The 20,803-nt window shown below is 37.4% G+C and overlaps 1 protein-coding gene across 1 annotated transcript in view; it reads right to left on the minus strand.

The window, feature by feature from the left end:
* Positions 1-20,387, minus strand: part of LOC114353202 (uncharacterized) — a 34,197-nt gene extending 13,810 nt beyond the window's left edge. The window contains exons 1-12 of the mRNA XM_028305087.1: positions 20,357-20,387; positions 19,763-19,810; positions 19,328-19,360; positions 18,814-18,919; positions 5,933-5,998; positions 5,588-5,661; positions 4,797-4,952; positions 3,912-4,125; positions 3,359-3,513; positions 2,497-2,689; positions 2,020-2,081; positions 937-991 (exon numbers count right to left, since the gene is read on the minus strand). Coding sequence (XP_028160888.1) covers positions 937-991; positions 2,020-2,081; positions 2,497-2,689; positions 3,359-3,513; positions 3,912-4,125; positions 4,797-4,952; positions 5,588-5,661; positions 5,933-5,998; positions 18,814-18,919; positions 19,328-19,360; positions 19,763-19,765 — 1,117 coding nt within the window. The 5' untranslated portion in view covers positions 19,766-19,810; positions 20,357-20,387. The remainder of the gene's footprint in view (positions 1-936; positions 992-2,019; positions 2,082-2,496; positions 2,690-3,358; positions 3,514-3,911; positions 4,126-4,796; positions 4,953-5,587; positions 5,662-5,932; positions 5,999-18,813; positions 18,920-19,327; positions 19,361-19,762; positions 19,811-20,356) is intronic.
* Between the last annotated feature and the right edge of the window lie 416 nt (positions 20,388-20,803).

Here is a 20,803-nt window from a genome sequence, read left to right on the forward strand (position 1 = left end):
TGATAAATGTGCTACGTTGTTAACTCGGGCTCTAACATTATAGATATTAAATCCAATACAGTGATTGACTGTTTAATATTCAAGAGAGAGTAACAAAGCTTAAAAACACTTTAAAAGATATTCGTTTTCAATTCCACTTAAAGGTTATCCCAAAACTCAACGATAATCTGGTATTGGGTGAGAGATTAAGGTCTGGGATAAAACCCAGTTGGTTTTGGGACAACCTTTAAGTGGAATTGAAAACGAATATCTTTTAAAGTGTTTTAAGCTTTGTTACTCTCTCTTGAATATTAAACAGTCAATCACTGTATTGGATTTAACCTATATTTTGATAAGTATAACAGTAGAATAATGTAGTACGTAGATGGATTCTTGACATGCTGAAATATATTTTATCCTTGTTTATAATTATAATAAATTGTAGTTAATTAAGGAAAAATTTGAAGGTTAATAGAAATAACATGAATGTCGTTTTAGCCATAGATTTACTTGTTAATAACTAAATCATTTGCCTAATATTTTAAAAATACCTACTTACTGCCATACATAATAATATTTATTGCCAATTATTATGTATTTTAGATATCTTTAAATAAAAAAGATCAAGTTAGGTATATTTTTTAAATATTCGATAATATTAGTATGTTTAAGTAATAGCACAGAATCGACAATATTTTTAATTACTACAATATTAAAATAATGAATAAATATACCACAGATTTCAATGATATTGGTAGAATATTTTGATCTTAGTAATTTAAGCAAAGCATAGTAATGCAAGAATTTGGTCAAAAAAGAGAATAGAAAGAATTGTTTTTTGTTTATTTTTTTTATTAAAGCATTAATTAGCATAAACTGTGGTATATTATTATTTTATTATTATTATAAAGTTTTATTAATAGTATTGTTAGATTAATAATAGACACAAAACTTTACCTATAAACACAGAAACGCTCATGGTCACATTGGAGGAGAACTGCCTTGGAGCAAACTATAGTGATACTGACATAATTGTAACAATATAGGAAAGTGTATCTGTTTGTCAACTCGGGAAGAACGAGAGAGAAATACCTATTAGTGATAAAGGCATATTATTTATAGTATGGTCTCCCCCACAATACTAACATAGTAATAGAGCTAGTGATCAGTAAAACCAATTTAAATTAAGAAACGAACTTTGAATTATATTACCTCGTGACGTCACAAAGTGCTACACTTTTAAGCCCGTGACGTCGGAGCTTCTTCCTTTGATGCTTTGCGCGCTCTATCTCTTTAATTTTTCATTAGTTTGAAAAAGTGAAAAATACTTGTCGAGTTTTTTTTTCCAAAGTTAACCGACGGTCTAATTCAAACTCTTGCTTTTTTACCTAGGAAGCATCCCTAAAATACACTTATATTGAACCTGAGGGGGAAAATCCTATTAAGTTTTCAGCCGGGCTAGGATGCGCGCCGTGATATACTTTATCAACGTCAAAATGTATGAACAAAATCGACAAAATGGCGTGTAAACCGCTTATCGCGGCGCGCATCCTAGGCCTACGGTTAACAGTTAGATTCCCGTCTAGCCTACGTGGAGAGTGTTGGCCAAAAGGGACTACTGGGAATAAAAGTTTGGGACGCGTATAAACCCCCTGTAGGGATGGGATGCGCGCCTTGATAAGGTTTAATCACGTCATTTTATCGTGTACAAAGTACAATAAGTCACGAGTAAATACTATGTAGGTCATGCAAACGCTGCAATATTTAATTTTATTAACTTGAAGCATTCGCCGATCAGTTCTACACAAGTTCTCAACCTATTAATTAGTGTGCACACAATCGTCAAGATTTATATTGTAATTATCTTAAATAAATAATCAAGAGTTTCAAGAGTTTCCTTCTATCAAGACAACTACAACACATATCTTGTACCATCGCGTACATATCGATTTTACGCGATAAACCCATAGGTTTGTCGTCTAGAATCATCGTTAAGATTTTATCACGGCGCGCATCCTAGCCCGGCTGAATAGGCCCTACTTGACTTCTCTCCTTTAGTGAGTTAGTTGCCTGCTTCTGAGCGTATATGCACACATACGTCACTTTAAAAATCCCAGTATTATAGTTAAATTAATTAATACCTACCCTTGGCCATTATACACTGCGTTATCCAGTCCCAAACTAAGCAAAATTTAAACGGCACAATACATGTTAACGTTTTTTAAGCATAGTTTATTCAAAGTTTAGAACAGGGTTCAGAATTACATTAACTACGTATTGAAGTATATTTTTTTATTGATAGAAATAAACAGTATTTTATAATACACACATAGAATTACAAACAACTGAAGTATGAATGACTACATTATACTCGTAAATAGTCCATATAATAAATAACCAACAGCAAACACCAGCCGATAATAGCTGTCCCGAAGTGGTGTCATAATACCATAAAAAGGGCTAATATACTAATAATTAATTTAAATTTAAATGTGCTGACAAAAATAAACTAAGGACAAAATTCGTTTGGCTCTTCAGGCCACACAGTCTTCTCGATGAAACATAAGAACGTGGTTGTGTTGGTGTACACTCCTGGTAACTTCGTCCCACATTTTACGCCGAAGTTTGTGATTCCAACCACGTGGTGCATGAATCCAGATTCGCCATAATTAGACGGCCTTCTGATCCCAATTGGTCCTCCTGAGTCACCCTGAAAAAAACAACTATTTTGTTTTATTTATTCATTTATTTAAGGCTCACGAAACAAGTTACAGTCATATTCAGGCACAGATAATAATCTATAGATTAATCTAGACCGCGACTCTTAACATGTGTGCACAGAATTAATTGAAAATTATGAAATAAAGAGGGTAAGTACTTATTTTATGCTTAGTATTTAATGTTATTAAAGTTTACAAAGGACAACTTGACTTTATATTCAGGAAAATTATGCTACTTTTAGCCGTGAAAGTACCAGGAGGGGGGATAACATCATTCAGCAAATATACCTAATTTATTTCCAAACTACTTGTAACTACAACTTCTGAAGAATCCTATCTGGATTGGATAGATTGAGTTGAGTAGACGCAAAAACTACTGAACATTATGAAAACTAACAATTCTAAAAACGCCGACTTGACTACTATATTTTTGTCGCATCACGGACGCCGCCGCGGCTTCAAAAACAAAATAACTTACTTCATAGTTTCTGAACAAGAATATTGAAACAGCTCTCTGACGTTTTAAAATATTCAAAACATTTCACCGACGCAACACTGTAGCACTGATACTGAACTGAGCGGACACTGTGACGGAACTGTGGCTTCACTGATATGTGTGAATAGAGCTTTAATAGTAAAAAAAATACAATTTAATTCACCTGACAAGTATCGACACCCAGCTTGCCGGCGCAAAATTGGTGGTCTTTCAGGCCATCTTTCCAGAGCCGGTTAGGTCGGCCTTTTAATGATTTGTTGCAACTGCCTTTCTCCCAGATATCGATTTCTGCGTAATTAAGATTGTTTGACGCCGAATCTGAATAGAGAAACAAGTGTGGTGGTTAATGGTCACTCTGATTTCTGGGAATAGAAACTAATTATTGTATAAAGTGAAATCAGGAGAAAAGAGGAGATCCGCAGGAGAACCAAAGTGATTGACATAGGCCGCAGAATTGCTAAAATCAAGTGGCAGTGGGCGGGGCACATAGCTCGTAAAGCTGATGGCCGCTGGAGCAGAAAAGTTCTCGAGTGGCGACCACGGGCCAGAAGAAGTAGCGTGGACAGGCCACTAGGTGGACCGACAATCTGGTGTAGGTCGCGGGAAGAACCTGGATGCGGGCAGCACAGGACCGGTCGTTATGGAAATCCTTGGGGGAGGCCTTTGTCCAGCAGTGGTCGTCATTCGGCTGAAACGAACGAACGTAAAAAGCTTACTTGATTCTGGTGTTGTTTTTCCCCATCCAGTGATGTTCGCCACCCATTTATTACCAACGGCGCCGCTCCAGACGCAAGCCGGTCTAATATGCGCCTGAGTCTTGAGCTCGCGCTCCAACTCCATTAATGCTATATCATAGTACTTATATGGTTGACTATAGTTAGGGTGTATAAAAATATTTTTAATGCCCACATCCAGCGAAACCCCCTTACCCTAAAATGAAAATGCGAGAATTAAAAAAAATACAAGCAAGTCTTAACAATTTTTGTTACAATTCCAAAGCGTTTACCAATTTTGAACGGATGTACACTACCTACTTTTTCGTTTATACTCGTATCATTGCCAAAATATACACATAAATTGCTTGCCCAGGCGAAAACCATAGACTTTTAGTTGGTCGGTAGTTGGGTCGGACTGCTATCAGTATGGACATGTATGCAGGTGCGCACATTTATACCTACACCGATTTGATATCGGTCGATTCTTCACACAAATTCAAATCGGGCCCAAATATTATTGGCTAAAAATATGTGGTCTGCGCCTAGGCTTTATCTATACTTATAATAAATCTGTAGAGAGGTCAATTCTGTACATGAAATATATTTTTAAAATAACTATCAGGGGGTGATTAGTGATCGATACTGATGCCAAAAATGCAATCAGTAAAATTTTGGTCTGTCTGTCTGTATGTTCCTTATAGAAACAAAAACTACTCTACGGATTTTAACGAAACTTGGTTCAATATTTTTCATACTCCTAGGCAGGTTAACAATAATCAATCACCCCCTGATAGTTATTTTGAAAATATATTTCATGTACAGAATTGACCTCTCTACAGATTTGTTATAAGTATAGATAAAATGCAAAAACATTATAAGTCTTACCTCACTCCCTGATGTATTTCCAAACCGTATCCGATATGGTCTATATTCCATAATTGTTACACAGTGCGCTGCGGTTAGCGCGAACTTATAACTGATAAGCGAGCAGCCACACTCGAACACTGTTTTATTAGATTTCGAGATACCAAAAAGAGCACCCTGAAAATAATATAAATGGGTACTGATTTTTTTATAGGACAGGCGGCAAACGAGCATGGTAATGATTACCGTCGTCCATAGACACCTTCTTATTTCTAATCTCTTCGGACAAAGCCTTCGCATAATAGGCTAGTTTCCTAAAAAAAATTTTTTAGTCCGTCATGTTTAATTTATCAAAAAATATTGGACACATATATTTTTATTTGTCAATCTAACAAATAATTACATAGTTATGGTGCGTTGAAGTTTCGCACGACGTCACAACGTGCGGCACTTTTATGCACGCATTGACGTCACGGGCCTCTTCTTATGAACTTTGGCGCGCTTTATCTCTTTAAATTTTCATTAGTTTGAAAAAGTGAAAAATACGTGTAGAGTATTTTTTGATAAGTTAACTGACGGACTAATTAAAACTCTTGCTTTTTGACCCAGGAAACATCCCTTAATAATCATCATCATCATCATTTCAGCTATAGGACGTGCACTGCTTAACATAGGCCTCCCCCAATGATTTCCACAAAGGCCGGTTGGTAGCGGCCTGCATCCAGCGCCTTCCTGCTACCTTTATGAGGTCATCCTCCTTGTGATTTAAAGATAATATAAATAAGAAAATATAAACCATGTGAAAATGTTACCATGTGTGGAAAGTCTCCATATTTAGCATCCATACCGCCAAATACTGTAGATGGGTCTTTCAACTGCTGCTTGCCTGTTGAACGAGAAGTAACATTAATTATTTATTGTTCATATTAGTCGATTTCAATTTTATTCGATATTCAATTTTTGTCGAATTTAGAAGTGAATCAGCTTCCACATTGCACTGCAGCACTGGCGCGAATGTCAATTTGGCTACTTTTGCCACTTACGCGGTATTTGCAAGCGATAAAATTCAGTGTTTTTTTTATCGTTTTATAAAACATAAAACATTTCGTCATATTGTGTAAACTTTTCTTTTCCAAAATACTTATACTCGTACTTACACTCTTCCGCACGCCTATCAGATTCAATAATTCTTGTCCAGTAGTCCCACGAGTATTCATCGCACTCTAAAACAACAATAACATAATAATTATATTAAGATAATTTATCACTGACTAATCAACTTAACCGTAACCGTAAATGTACCAAAGATCCATAAACTAATTAAAGTCGCTGACAAAGCGCGACAGATTCACAAGCTGAAGTGGCAATGGGCAGGACACATGGTAGTTAGTACGCAGAACTGATGGCCGATGGGGTTCTGGTTCACTGAGGTTCTGGAGTGGAAGCCACGTTCCAGAAAGCGCAGGGTGGGATGTTGTTAGGATTATTGGGNTATAAAATAAAAACGACGATGAAGGCTTCGTAAAAACTTTAATCGTAAACTGCTTTACGACAACCATCTCGATTATTGAGAGACGTAATGCTGCATAAGACCAAATAAACTGCACATATTCGTATCTAATACGACATTTTTCATGAACACTTTCAATAATAAAAATGGGCGCTGTGGCCTTGAATAAACTGAGTTAAGTACGTTTACATCGTTTCTCTCGTAAAACTTGTAATGTGGCAAAGTTTTTATATTATTACTGACTTTATATGAGACGAACTGAACATTTTATTTTGAGGATTTCTGCCGGAAATAATGTTTTTAGTGAAGTACATTTTGAGACATTGAACATTTAGGTATGATATTGTTACTGACACATCATTATTCTTGGATAGATTTTTAGCAAAAGATATAAAATTACTTATAACGTTCTCGTTTTGTAGTGTATCACCTAGTTACAAAACATTTAATTTAATAACTTAGTACCTAATTAGTGGTAAGTTATAATGGAACCTGAGCTAAAGTTTCAGAACTTATACCTAATTGTAAAGTTTGAGAAACGTTGGCAATCTAGAAGAAATCAATTAAAAGTTAATACAATAACAGATGGAGTGCTTTCTTACATTGTTTTCGTCGAACACCCGAAAAACCAGTGACGCAAATTTACTCGGGTCACCTTGAGGGAAGAATTGCTTGTAAATCTTAATGAAGCCCTGGAAATAAAACAATAACATTAACTAAAAGTTTCTGATTCTATTTATGTACCTAATGTCAACGTGAAATTACAAATTTCATCAGTTTATAATATAGCGTGTGAGATTGCCAACGAACAGTGGGCTAGGTTAGGTTAGATTGTAATTTCAGATTATACCTACTGACGGAATTCACAATTTTACGGTGACATAAATATCCTAGATTTGCGACCGACAGCACATTAGACTAAACATTAGATTTATCGCAAAATAACACCTTTACAAGAGCCAGAGTCACAGAGTTTAGTTAGCTTTATTCTAGTATGGAAGATACCGTACTAGGATGTTTCGTGTCTATCTAAAAGATATGCCTGTTTAATAAAAGTTGAACGCTAGTTTTTTTGGGTTTCGCCATTCTTCTTACAAGTAACGTTTCGTACAGACCCGTTTTACTTATAAAAATTTAAATTTGGGAGATTTTTAATATTTTCCTTACCTGTTCTGTTAAGAGGCCGTTCGGACAGTCCTTCAGAAATCCCTTGTGCCTAAAAATAAATTAAAATATTAAGGCATTAAGTATTTCTACGTTCATTAATAATGATACTGTCACACGAGCATTAGCAAAAAAGTTAATGAATGTGCCTTGAAGCATGTTGTTTAATTAAAGCGAAAATAACTCGTGAAGGTTTTGCCTTAGCAGACATATCGTTACGAGTCACCAATGACACAGGGGCATTGACTTAGGCTGGGCTGCACCACTTTAACTTTGACAAACGTCAAAAATCTGAACACACCGGTGATCGTTATAGTTACTGTTAAAGTTAGGTGGTGCAACTCGGCCTTATTATTAGATTTCTTCCAATGGCGTTGAGCGCTAAACGTTGGCTAACTTAGGTACAATATAATTATAGTAATTAATGTATTTTTAAAGAAAATTCTTTTAGACTAAAATACTCTTGGAATCACTTTTGATTTTTAATCTGTCTTACTTGTAAAATTACTAGTTCGTGGGGACTTAAAACACCTTGAAAATTATAAATACATAACTTAAAAAAAATTAAACTGCCGAAGGCGGGAATCAATCCCTAACTAAAACATTGTTTTACTCGTACTTACCAAAGTCTGATCTCCTTCTCGGTAACTGTAACAATATAAAAAGCTCTCATTAGTTATTTACGCACTTATTTGCTTATTTTTATGATATTTAAATACTACAGTGTTACTTAGTGTGACGCGCACAAGATTCAATTCCTCTCCAACTTATGTAGGTATATTATACTAGTATCTTTTATTAAATCGTTTTAGTTAATTAATTGGGTGTAATTGGAGTATAGCTGTTCGATCAATTATATTGTTAACTAGCTTTCCGCCCGCGGCTTCGCCCGCGTGGAATTTTGTCTGTCACAGAAAAACTTTATCGCGCGCGTCCCTGTTTCAAAAACCGGGATAAAAACTATCCTATGTTCTTTCCCGGGACTCAAACTATCTCTATGCCAAATTTCATCAAAATCGGTTGCGAGGTTTAAGCGGGAAAGCGTAGCAGACAGACAGACAGACAGACAGACAGACAGACAGACAGACAGACAGAGTTACTTTCACATTTATAATATTAGTTGGGATAGTTGGGATTAGGTGCGAGTATGTACTGTATAACGTATGTTTGATACAATGTTTTGATGTTGTAGCGCTCATCCAATAGCTTCACCCCCAGAATGGTCTGGTGTCCAACCCAGGATGTTGGACTACCGATTCGAGGATGATAGAAAACCAGCCTCATAGCAAGGGTTTCGCCGTGGTTCATGCTGAATGGTCGCCATTTCGGTTCTATTCTATTCTATTTCGCTGCGTGATCGAATCAAAAAAAACCGGCCAACTGCGAGTCGGGCTCGCACACCGAGGGTTCCGCCGTACAAACGTAGCGGTTTACAATTTATGACGTATTAAATCAAATTACTTACTTGATTCCGTTGCGAGTAGTGGCGAATTTCAACATATGCGGTATGATTATTTTTTATTTATTTATTTTTCCTATATTTGCATTATTATAGGTAGGTACCTACCTCAGCGTTTTGAATTTTTGCGTTGATTNAAATGTGAAATTGAAATATGTAGGTGAAAATACTTCCCTGTTAAATATTTCAGATTATGTCACCACACCACACACTCGTAGTCTAAGTTTGAACCGCTTGTAATATATGATTCCGGTACTAGTTAGTCACCGGTCAGTTTTTTGAACCACTCCTGCGCACTCTGTCTTATCTTTTAGGCAATAAAGTTGAGATTAGCCTAACTTGGTGACACATACGCAGTAAATGAATATTCAAATGATGCAACGCGTCAAAGCATTCATGCGCGAAAAAACTTTATAGTCGCATATTCGTAGTCGCCGCAGAAAGTTGAGGCTTGTAAAGTTGTAAAACTCAGTTAGGTATTGGGTCAAGCCGAGACACTCAACAAGTAACGCAAGTAAATTGCCCACAGTACCTTTAACTTGCAAGTAAATTATACTTAAACTTAATTTTAAATGTTAAAAGTGACACATTCACGGAAAAAGTTTTTGGTGTAAGTAGCATAGTAAGTTAGCAAGTAGCATTCTTAAATCAAACTGAAAATAAAGATAATCTGAGAAATAATTAAAATTCTAAGTCCTATTTATTGAATAGTGTGAGAGCTAAAAACATTTTACATAATAATAATAAAACAAAATTCATGACTTTCAAAGAGGCTCAGCAAGCAATTATATACGAATTTTCGTTACATCTATTCGAGGCAGGCCGTTATTCAATAACATGCTAGTGATGCTCAATGTTGACTTATCGATAACTTTCATTTATAATAATAGGTAACTATGTCTCATTGCACTTAATGTAGTTTTGTATCATAAAATTTTAGTCATAATGTCATATTTGCTAATGAGAGTTAATATTTAAACAGTCACTTTCTAAAACTAATAAGGCTGAGTTGCACCACCTAACTTTAATCGTAAACCGGTGTTTTTGTGTATGAAGCTTGACAGATTTTTGACTTTTGAGGTTTCCAGTCTTAAAAAGTAATTTTCCAACACTTTGCTTCGGCGATTTTTATTGTTAACAATAAAATTACATTTGCACTTAATATTTTTTCCGTTCACAATTAATCGATGAACACTATCGATACATACATTACCCGCAACACTAAACAGTAAGCAGCAAAAACTATCAAAACAAATCTGTTTGATAATCGTCAAGCCGCTTCGGTAACGGTGCCTTCGCAGGTTTCGTTCGCAAATGCCCATTAAAACGTCGTTTGGCGAATTCAGGTGTAGGAGATTATAAACGACATGACAAATATTTGTTCTCATTCAAAAATAGTTGGCTTGAAATTTGTACGGAGATTTTTTACCACAACCGGGAAACTCTAGGAATGTATCTTGTAAAGTGATGATCAGGACGAAGGAATCTTTCTTACCCAGGGCATTTCTGTGTCTGAGACCTTACAGTGGCGGACATCAGCTGTGTCTGAGTTAGGTTTTACACTTTAGAGTACCCGGTAGAACTTAAACCATAGTCATTTTAAGTTATGTAGAGTTAAGAGTTCCTTGAAATTGTGATCTGACAAAATGCCTATTTTATTACCTAGCCTTGAAGAAGTTCAGGTTTTATTTTCACTTTGTTTAATTTTGTTAAATATTTAATACTCAAATTGTACTATTAATTAATACACGATACTCGTACAAATAATACCTACAAGTAGTAATTTGACCGCAAAACCAGTATTTGATAGCGTCCACTATAAAACACCTATAAGTTACCAAGTAGCCCCAAATACATAATGCATCGAAACTGGACCTGTTATAAGGACAACGTAATTAACTGCGCTTGCGAGGATTCGTGACGTCATGGGTTTATGATCTGACATTTATAAATTGAAGGTTTGAGCCGAACGGAACGAAATCCGTGTCAAACGCGATTAGTGTCGCTTCCTAATAAGGTCTCAGCCACAACGTAAGTACTTTTAGTAGGTCCAGTGCTACATTATAAATTGTTTAGGTCCAATCCGACCAAACTTTTATCCGATAATAACTCCTGGTTTAACTGGCATATTGACAGTTTCAATATGGGAAATATGTCGAATAACTAACGATTTATTCTGAGATTAATATTTACCCTTACTATCATATAAGCACAGAACTTCTATGTTCTTGTGATCAATTTCGTCGCGTGGTCCAATGATGATAGTTTAACTTTTCCCCGCGACAAACTTGACCTTCACTGGTTGGGTTTTTATTGGAGGTCAAGCTGTAGATCCTTGCTAGACATTAGTTGCAGCGCTGCAGCGGTAGACAACAACTGGTGGAAATAGTCCCGTTATCATAGAAGCATACATTTGTGAACGTGACCGGCCGGTGGGTGCAGCAGGGTTGGGGAGGAATGAAGGTCTCATATTTCTCCAACAGTTATCTTCTGGGACATCCACAGGATCCACAGGACATCCAAGAGTGGCGTTGATCCTATTACTAGTTCTGCAGAAAATCCCTGTACTTTACTTCTTACAGGGAAATCTGACGTTCGCCAAAAAAGCTTTCCAAGACTTACTGTTAGGATTATTGGGTAATTGAAGAAAAGATGCGTAATTAACTTGACATTCTGTATTTTATCTTGGAAAGTAATTTAGGTACAACGTACAACCTAGCACAATGATGGAGGGTTCGAGAGAGATGTCATAGACAAGAGCGACATCTACCACAGATACAGTAGGTTTTCTATTACATTTTATTAATCAGCTTGTTTTTGTTGCACTCTTTAACACCCTTCCTCAACAAAAGCAAGCTATAACATTTCAAAAACAAGCTATCTCTAAACTTAAACTTACACAGAATTACTTCTCACAAACTTATATTGACTTGACTTCTAAACTGTTTACTTAAATAACATTGGAACCTCTATAAACTTAGTACTTTAAATTATCTGTAACAATACATATTATTTATTAAATAAACCGATTCCAAAACACAACTCTTGCAATCTCATTTTACACAACCTCTTGGTAAACATATCTGCTAATTGTTCCTTAGTAGGAATGTATTCTAACAACAAAACACCTTCACAAACCTTTTGCCTTATAAAATGATACTTTAAGTCAATATGTTTTAACCTCTTATGATGTTCACTATTTTTGGAAACATGAATGGCTGACTGGTTATCTATGAAAACTTTAAAACTTTTAGCATTTAACTTTAACTCTGACAACAAATTTTGTATCCAACAGCCTTCTGCTACCCCTTTCCCCAATGCTACATACTCAGACTCGGTCGAAGAGAGAGCTACACACTGTTGCTTTGCACAACTCCACGAAACGGTAGAACCAAACACCTTCATGACATACCCAGATGTTGACTTCCTGTCTGCTCTATCGCCAGCCCAATCAGCGTCTGTGTATCCCAACAGCGGTGAGCTTTCTTCAGACTTGAATACTAATTTGTAGTCCAGTGTCCCCTTCAAGTAACGTAGAACACGCTTAAGTGCCTTCCACAAAGATTGATTTGCAGATGTTTGAAATCTAGCTAGATAACTCAATGCGTAGCAAATATCAGGTCTAGTGCCCATCATGGCATACATTAGGCTACCAATCAATCTTCTACAGTTTCTTACCAAGACTGGATCATCTGATGGCTCTTTATTCAGTTCAAGACCTAATTCTATAGGTGTTCCCACAGCATTACATTCTTCCATATGATATTTCCTTAGCAAGTCTTCTATATATTGTCTCTGATTTAGTTCAATTACTCCTTCCTGTCTGTTGATATTAATTCCCAAGTATTTTAAGTTATTATTTCCAAGATCTTTCATTTCAAAGTTGTTTTTCAATGCTTCTTTTAATTTATTTATTTTATTTTGACTTTCTCCAACTACAATAACATCGTCTACATAAAGTAACAAATAGAATTTCTCATCTCTTTTATAGTATAAACAATAATCAGAATTGCTTCTGCAAAACCCTTCCTGAATCATAAAGTTGTTAAACTTCTCATTCCACATCTTAGGTGATCTTTTCAAGCCATAAAGTGATTTTTGCAGTTTCAGAACCTTGTTGTCATTGATTATTCCTTCAGGTTTCTTCAAAAATACTTCCTCTGCAATATCTCCATACAAAAATGCACTTTTTACATCCATTTGTGAAATGTTCAAATTATATTTACTTGCAATAGCCAATAAAATTCTCAAAGTTGGTAATTTTGCGACTGGTGCGTATATTTCCGAGTGATCGAAGCTGTCCTCCTGTTGGAAACCCCTCGCAACAAGTCTTGCCTTGAATTGCGATTCTCCATTTTCATTCTTTTTGATCTTAAAAACCCATTTCGCATCTATCGTTTTCTTTCCTTCTGGTAATTCCATTTCAGTCCATGTTTGGTTTCTTTCTAGTGCGTCCAATTCCGATTTTATAGCCTCTTCCCACTTTTCTCTGTCCGTTCCATTCATTGCTTGTCTGTAAGTTAGTGGTTCCTCCGATGTAGTTAAAAATCCGGTGTAATAATCTTCAAATCTCTTTGGTTTCTTGATTTCTCTTGTTCTGGTTCTCTGTCTCTGTCTATCAGATCCTGTAATTTCTTCTTCTTCTTCTCCTGGTGTTGTATATTCCTCGCTATTCCCCATTTCCTGCTTCATATTATTGCTCCCTTCCTCTATTTCACTTTCTTCGTCTGTAATATCCGGTTCTCTAGTTTGATTTTCTTGTCCTTCCATGTTTTCAGTCATCCTGTTTTGTCCCCTGGTGTCACACTCTTCGTTATTTCCTTCTTCATCTGTACTATCATCTGTTCTCTCAATATTTACTGTATTTTCTTCTTTATTTTCACTACTGTATATGTGTCTCTCGCTATTTATTTCCTTTTCCTTCATATTGTTTTTATTGACAAACACCACATCTCTGAAAGTATCAACTGTCTTAGTATTCGGTATCCAGACTCTATATCCTTTACATTTATCACCATATCCCACAAAAATTGCCTTCTTACCCTTCGCATCCCACTTCAGTCTTCTCTGCTTTGGAATATGTATGTAGACTTCAGATCCAAACTTCTTTAGCATATTTATGTCAAACTCCTTCTTGTATAATAATTCAAATGGTGTTTTATTCATCTCTTTACTAGGCCCCGTTCTATTGATCACAAACGCTGCTGTATTTATTGATTCTGCCCACAGTTCCTTTCCCAAACCTGCATCCAACAACATAGTCCTCGCCGATTCCACCATTGTCCTCATTTCCCGTTCTGCTCTTCCATTCTGTTCCGGTGTATATTTCACAGATGTCTGGTGAGTAATTCCCTTCCTGTTAAACAAGCATGAAACCCCTTTATTAATAAACTCTGTACCATTGTCTGACCTAACAATTTTAATTTTATATCCCGTCTCATTTTCAAATTTATTTATGAAATCAAAAATTTTATCTTTAACTTCCCACTTGTTCTTTAGAAAATATAAAAATCGAAAGCTACTATAGTCATCTTTACACAACAAAAGGTATCTAGAACCACCGAGAGAACACTCCTCCATAGGACCACACAAGTCCATGTGAATTAATTCACCTGGAGTGGATGCCCTATAATCACTACTTTGAAATGGCTGTCTATGCTGTTTCCCCTTAAGGCAAGAAATACACTGGTCACTCACCCCTTCATGTTTCACATTAAATTTATTTAATACATTTTTAACATGGTTGTAATTTTGATGTGCTAGAACTTCATGCCACTCATTCACACTTTTGAAAGCTACTTTTCCTTTAAAATTAAAATTCATGATAAACAAATCTCCACAGCGTGATGAGGTGCATGTTGTCCTACCATCCTTAGTAAAGCAACATTCATTAGAACTCTGTACTACCATTTTATAGCCTTTGTCAATGGCACACACAACTGAAAATAGATTTACTTGCAACTTTGGAACATGTAAAACATTTAATAAAATTGAGGGTTCATAATTTTTACCATTAAAAGCATACACTTCAACATCACCAATACCTAATACTTGTAATTGTTTACCATCTCCTATAATTACATGTTTGTTATTTACCTGAGTGTAGTTAATGAATACATCTTTATCTTTGCACATGTGCTCACTCGCACCACTGTCCATAACCCAACATTTTGATGTGTAACCTGGCATTACATACGCATTAGGTGACTTGTTTGTGTTTTGCCTCGCTCTGCATTGCTTATACAAGTGTCCAACTTTACCACAATAGTTACATTTTCTATTTTTGCAGTCTCTCTTAAAATGTCCTAGTTTACCACAATTGTAACACTTATTTTCACTAATTTTCTTCTTACTATCTGACACCAGAGCCGCTGTGACCTCTTCTTCCTCAACTTTGCACCTTTCCTCTTCAACCAATAGCCTTGCAGATAAATTACTGATGGTTTGCTCGCTCTCCGGAACCGACTCCCATGCTGACACGAAATGTTTATAGCTGCTCGGCAGACTCATAATGATCTTGGTGACAACCATCTTCTCTGAGATTTCTTCTTTCATGGTTTTTAGTCTTGTTACTATTTCTTCTACGTTGGAGAGGAATTTAGCCATTGGCGCCTCATACTTCAAATTGTAGAACTTTTGTTGGATCAAATGTACACCGACTTTGGACTTTGATTCGTAGAGGTTGGTAAGTTTGACCCACATCTCCTTGCTGGTTTCACATGTTGCTAGGTAATTCAATACCTCCTCATCTACACGTAGCACAATGAGTTCTTGTGCTTTATTGTCCCTGGCCTCCCACTGCTCGATCATGGCTCTATCCGCCTTTTCTGGCTTTTCAACAGTAACCACTTCGTACAAACCACGAGCCTTTAGCATAATAGCTGTTTGAAGCCTCCACGCCGGCCAATTGCCCCCATTGAGCACCACGCCTTTCGCCTCCATTTTGTTGTGATGCAAGTTTGCAATTTTTGCAAATCAACTGTGTAATTCTTCTTTCAACTCTAACTATATGTACTAGTTGTNCTTAGATTAATAAAACCTAGATGGATAGTCTTCATACAAACGCTTCGTCAAGAGTGAGGCACAAATCTTATGTCATTAGTGTCAATTTTGTTGGGGAGTGTAGACAGTGAAGGCGATTTTCCCGAAAGTAGGGAAATTTTTAATACGTTTTTATTTATTTTATAATTAACAAAAACAAAACGCATCATTTACTTACTTATTTATTGAATTCAAAGTACCTACCTAATTACAATAAGATAAATCGACTTAAAAGTCTCGATTTCATAAAAAAAGGAAGTGTAAGAAGGGAAGGCTTTATTAATCTAAGGATGCAAGTTTGCAATTTTTGCAAATCAACTGTGTAATTCTTCTTTCAACTCTAACTATATGTACTAGTTGTGTCTGGGCCCATAACCTGTTAGGGTTATTGGGTAATTGAAGAAAAGATGCGTAATTAACTTGACATTCTGTATTTTATCTTGGAAAGTAATTTAGGTACAACCTAGCACAATGATGGAGGGTTCGAGAGAGATGTCATAGACAAGAGCGACATCTACCACAGATACAGTAGGTTTTCTATTACATTTTATTAATCAGCTTGTTTTTGTTGCACTCTTTAACATATCTTTTGATTGGCTTGGCTTAGAAGTTTGATATTTTCACAGCTTAAAGGGACAATAGACCTGAGTATTTCATGTGAATTTCAGCTTGATACGATCACGCGTTCTTGAGATAAAGGGTCTTGACAGACGGACGGACGGACAACAAAGTGATCCTATAAGGGTTCCGTTTTTTCCTCTTGAGGTACGGAACCCTAATGAGGCGACCCGTAGGAGAATAAAAGTGACTGGTATAGCTCGCAGAATTGCTAAAATCAAGTGACAGTGGGCGGGGCACATATAGCTCGTAGAGACGATGGCCGTTGGGGCAGAAAAGTTGTCGAGTGGCGACCACGGTTCGAAAGACGTAGCATGGGCAGGCCTCCCACAAGGTGGACAGACGATCTGGTGAAGTTCGCGGAAAGAGCCTGGATGCAGGCAGCAAAGGACCGGTCGTTATGCGAATCCTTAGGGAGGGAGGCCTTAGACCAGCAGTGGACATCATTCGGCTGAAACGAACGAATGAACGAACGATTGGCATTTGAACAATATTACATGACGAAATACAATATGGCATGAGAGACGTCTCTAAGATTCTGTGTTACAATCTTATCTATATTGCCACAGTCTACTCTGCTGGCATTTTGGGGCGAATTCGTACTTAGTTTTAAAGTTTGCAGTGCTGTAGCATGATTTAAATATGTGATACGTATCACTCCCTCCAGTACTTAAGCAGGGAAATGGGGAGGGAGTTAAAGGAAATGCAGTAATGTAATTATGTTATTAGTACCCAATTGGGGAAAACCTAATAACCATGCTCGTTATTTTTGAAAAAAGAACAGAAAGGGAAGTGACAAATTATAGTGCTTTCACGTTTTTTGTGCCAACTGCAATATTATCGTAAATTAATTGCATACCTGCTTGTTTAATAAGGAATCATACCGTGAAAATGTTTCGTTGTATAGGTTCAGGGCCGCCGCAAGCGGGCGTGCAATGCGTGCACCGCACGCGGGCGGCACGCCCAGGGGGGCGGCAAATCGGGCGCTCAGAGCTTGCGAGAAGAGAAGCTCAGGGCGCTCAGAACAGCTGGGATCACGCAGCTGTTCCCGTCTGACGGAGGAGATGGTGTGTGCAATGCAGGCGGGGGCACCCTCACACTATCAGCCGCTGACCATCACCGTGGAGGGGAATCAGGAAGCGATCATATTGTCCCCTCCTCTGACCCCTCCGCCGCCGACGGAGTGAGGGCGCGTTTGGTTCGTCCTCGTGCTCTCGCTCCGAGGACTCATTTTGAAACATGACGTTTTCGCAGAAGGAGGCTATGTCCGCCCAGGCCTCATTACTGTCCAGCATTGCTTTGACTATGCTAGCCAACACGAGGTCCCGGCCCAGCGCCTCGAGCCCACGCCACACACACTGCGAGGGTATCGCGCCTCGTCCTCCGAGCCACGCGGCGGACCACCTCTCTTCTCGAGCGGGCCTCTCGACTTCTGTCGAGGATGGCAACCCATATGGGAGCCCCGTAAAGCGCAATGCTTTTCAAAATGCTGGCGTAAAGGAGCCGCCATTTGGCTCTCGAACCACCCCACGATAAAGCATCCGCGGCCTTAAGCAGGCGCTATGACAGTATGGCAAAATGAGGGTCAAACTGACACCGGCTATCCNATCTTGGAAAGTAATTTAGGTACAACCTAGCACAATGATGGAGGGTTCGAGAGAGATGTCATAGACAAGAGCGACATCTACCACAGATACAGTAGGTTTTCTATTACATTTTATTAATCAGCTTGTTTTTGTTGCACTCTTTAACAGATGTCTATCCACAAGGTGGACAGAGAATCTCATAAAGGTAGCAGGAAGGCGCTGGATGCAGGCCGCTACCAACCGGTCAATTACGGAAATCATTTGAGGAGTCCTATGTTCAGCAGTAGACGTCCTGTGTCTGAAATAATGATGATGAACCACCTGAAAATCTAGCAAACATCAAGCTGTGTGATCCTGGCTACACAAAAGTTTAAATTTGCGAGAGGTAAGAATAGTCCCGTACCAAATCACATCTAGTTAGTAACTACTGACTATAGACGTCTCATCCACGAAGACGCGCCCCACCATTCTTCCGCTAATGTTTGAGTGTTATCGGTACATGCTATATTATCCATGAGGCACACACACGCACTCTACAATAATAACGCTCGGATAGCTCGGATCAAACCGCACCCCGCGCTTCCCTCGACCAAAAATTGGTGGGGCGCATCGTGGATGAAACGATCTATTTCAAAAAGAAAAGTGAAAGGTAGACTTTACTGATATCGCTAACTCTTTTGCCTTTTCTTGAGCTTTCAGGTCGTGTGTGGTTGACTCGGTCGTAGTTGCAGGGATCATCGGCCTTGTAGTCTTCATTATTTTGGTCCTGAAAGTGTAACTCGTTATTTTTAAATTACAATCAGCAGCACATCAAACTGTGTTTGTCGATATTCCCAACCTCAGATCATAGAAGGGAACTGAGTTCCCAACAAACACTGGGCGAAGAAACATATCGCGCCGATAGTGCGGTCTCTTCGCGCACTGTGCTTTATTGTAATTGTGAAAATTAATCAAGAAAGAGGAAAAAATTACTTTGTAAATGCTAAAAAAGATATAAAAATATAATTTAAGAGACGTTCCATGCTGAAAATTCTATTTTAATTAGTTCTGAAGGGACAGAAAAGTTCTCAAGTGGCATTCAGAAAGTGCAGGATGAGGGTAGCGCAGAAACATTCGTTGTGGAAATGTAAGAATCAATTACTAAATTTTCTTTTAAAAATCTATTCTGACTTACCGTATCCTGAAATCTTTCCGCCAAGGAAGGATTCTGAAAAAAAAATCTTTAATAGTTAAAAATCACTCGTTAAGTATCAGCATTTTCTATTTATTACCTACTAAAGACTCTTGAAACCATGAGCTCTTGATTACTTGATCGTAATAATATATTGTGTAATTCAGACATTGGAAATATTATTTGTTGATTTCGACATGGAGTTTTCTAAGTGTAAAAAAAGATTTCAGTGTGATTCTTGCCCATATTTTTTGCACCATATCAACTCTGTTGTTAACTTTTCTTAAGCAATTCCTTATTTTGACTGGTTTACTTACTTATTGTAAATAAATGCTGACCGCACAAGCATTATCTTTGCTTTATTTGGGACTAGATGGCGCTGTGTGTATTTTATGTATCACTTATGTAGAAACGTAAAAAGTAAATATGGATACTTACCATTGGTAGAATTTTAAACGGTATTGTTTCCTCTTTAGGCGGCGGCGTCTGAAATAATTAATGTATTTAAAGTTTTTAATCATATTTTAATTAAGAAGTTAGGACATACAGGGTGTTAGGTGAATGGTATATCAAGCGAAGCATTATGGAAACTACTCATATCATTTAGTCCCAATCAATTCTGGGTTTTTTGTCCCTACAAAATAGATCTTCTCCATTCTGGCTTCACTATAATATTTATATGCATATGTTAACATAAGTAGGCTAGTGTCGGCTTTATAGTATCGTAGTGCAGGGAAAAGTTGAGGGAACCAGACCACGTGGTAGATCACCAATGAGATGGACGGACCAGATCAAGGCCGCAACTAAGTGCTCGGTTAGCGAAAGTACCCGGAAAGCTGAAGTCCGCGAGGAATGGCGCCGTATTACGAGGAACATCACTCTGAATCGTGATTCAAAATGATGACCACGACCACTCTGACAAGAGTGTACCGACTGAGAAGAAGAAGAAGAAGTCGGCTTTATATACCATTTGTCTAACACCCTGTATAATAACAGTATTTAGCTTGATATCCATACAAGTAGTACACTTACCGTTAACGGGAGCTGTAACGCTTCGTTGTTGTTGCTCTGAAAATTTAATATTTTTGTTTTTTATTAATTTGTTACCATAAAGGTTCTTACAACAATATTTTTATACAGTACGAGTTTATGGAAAACTGGACACCACGTATACATTGTTGCACTTCTTCTTAGCTAATTTATTATGAAAAACAAACAGTCATAGTTTCTATGTAATGGCTCATATTATGTCGACATTTTAGACCTGAGGGCCTAGTGTGAGTTTACGTCAAACGCGCTCACTAGTGAGGGCGACAAAAAATGACATTAAATGTATGACGGATTGTACAGCGCCCCTAAAAACGCGCGAAAACTAAAATTTTCATACATTTTTAAACGCGCTCACTAGTGAGCGCGTTTGATATAAACTCATACTCAGCATAGGCTCGAATCAAGTGTTTTAAACATTTGAGTTTCACT

This window comes from Ostrinia furnacalis, unplaced genomic scaffold (assembly GCF_004193835.3).
Source record: "Ostrinia furnacalis isolate ACB-3 unplaced genomic scaffold, ASM419383v2 OfSCF0166, whole genome shotgun sequence".
Taxonomy (NCBI): domain Eukaryota; kingdom Metazoa; phylum Arthropoda; class Insecta; order Lepidoptera; family Crambidae; genus Ostrinia; species Ostrinia furnacalis.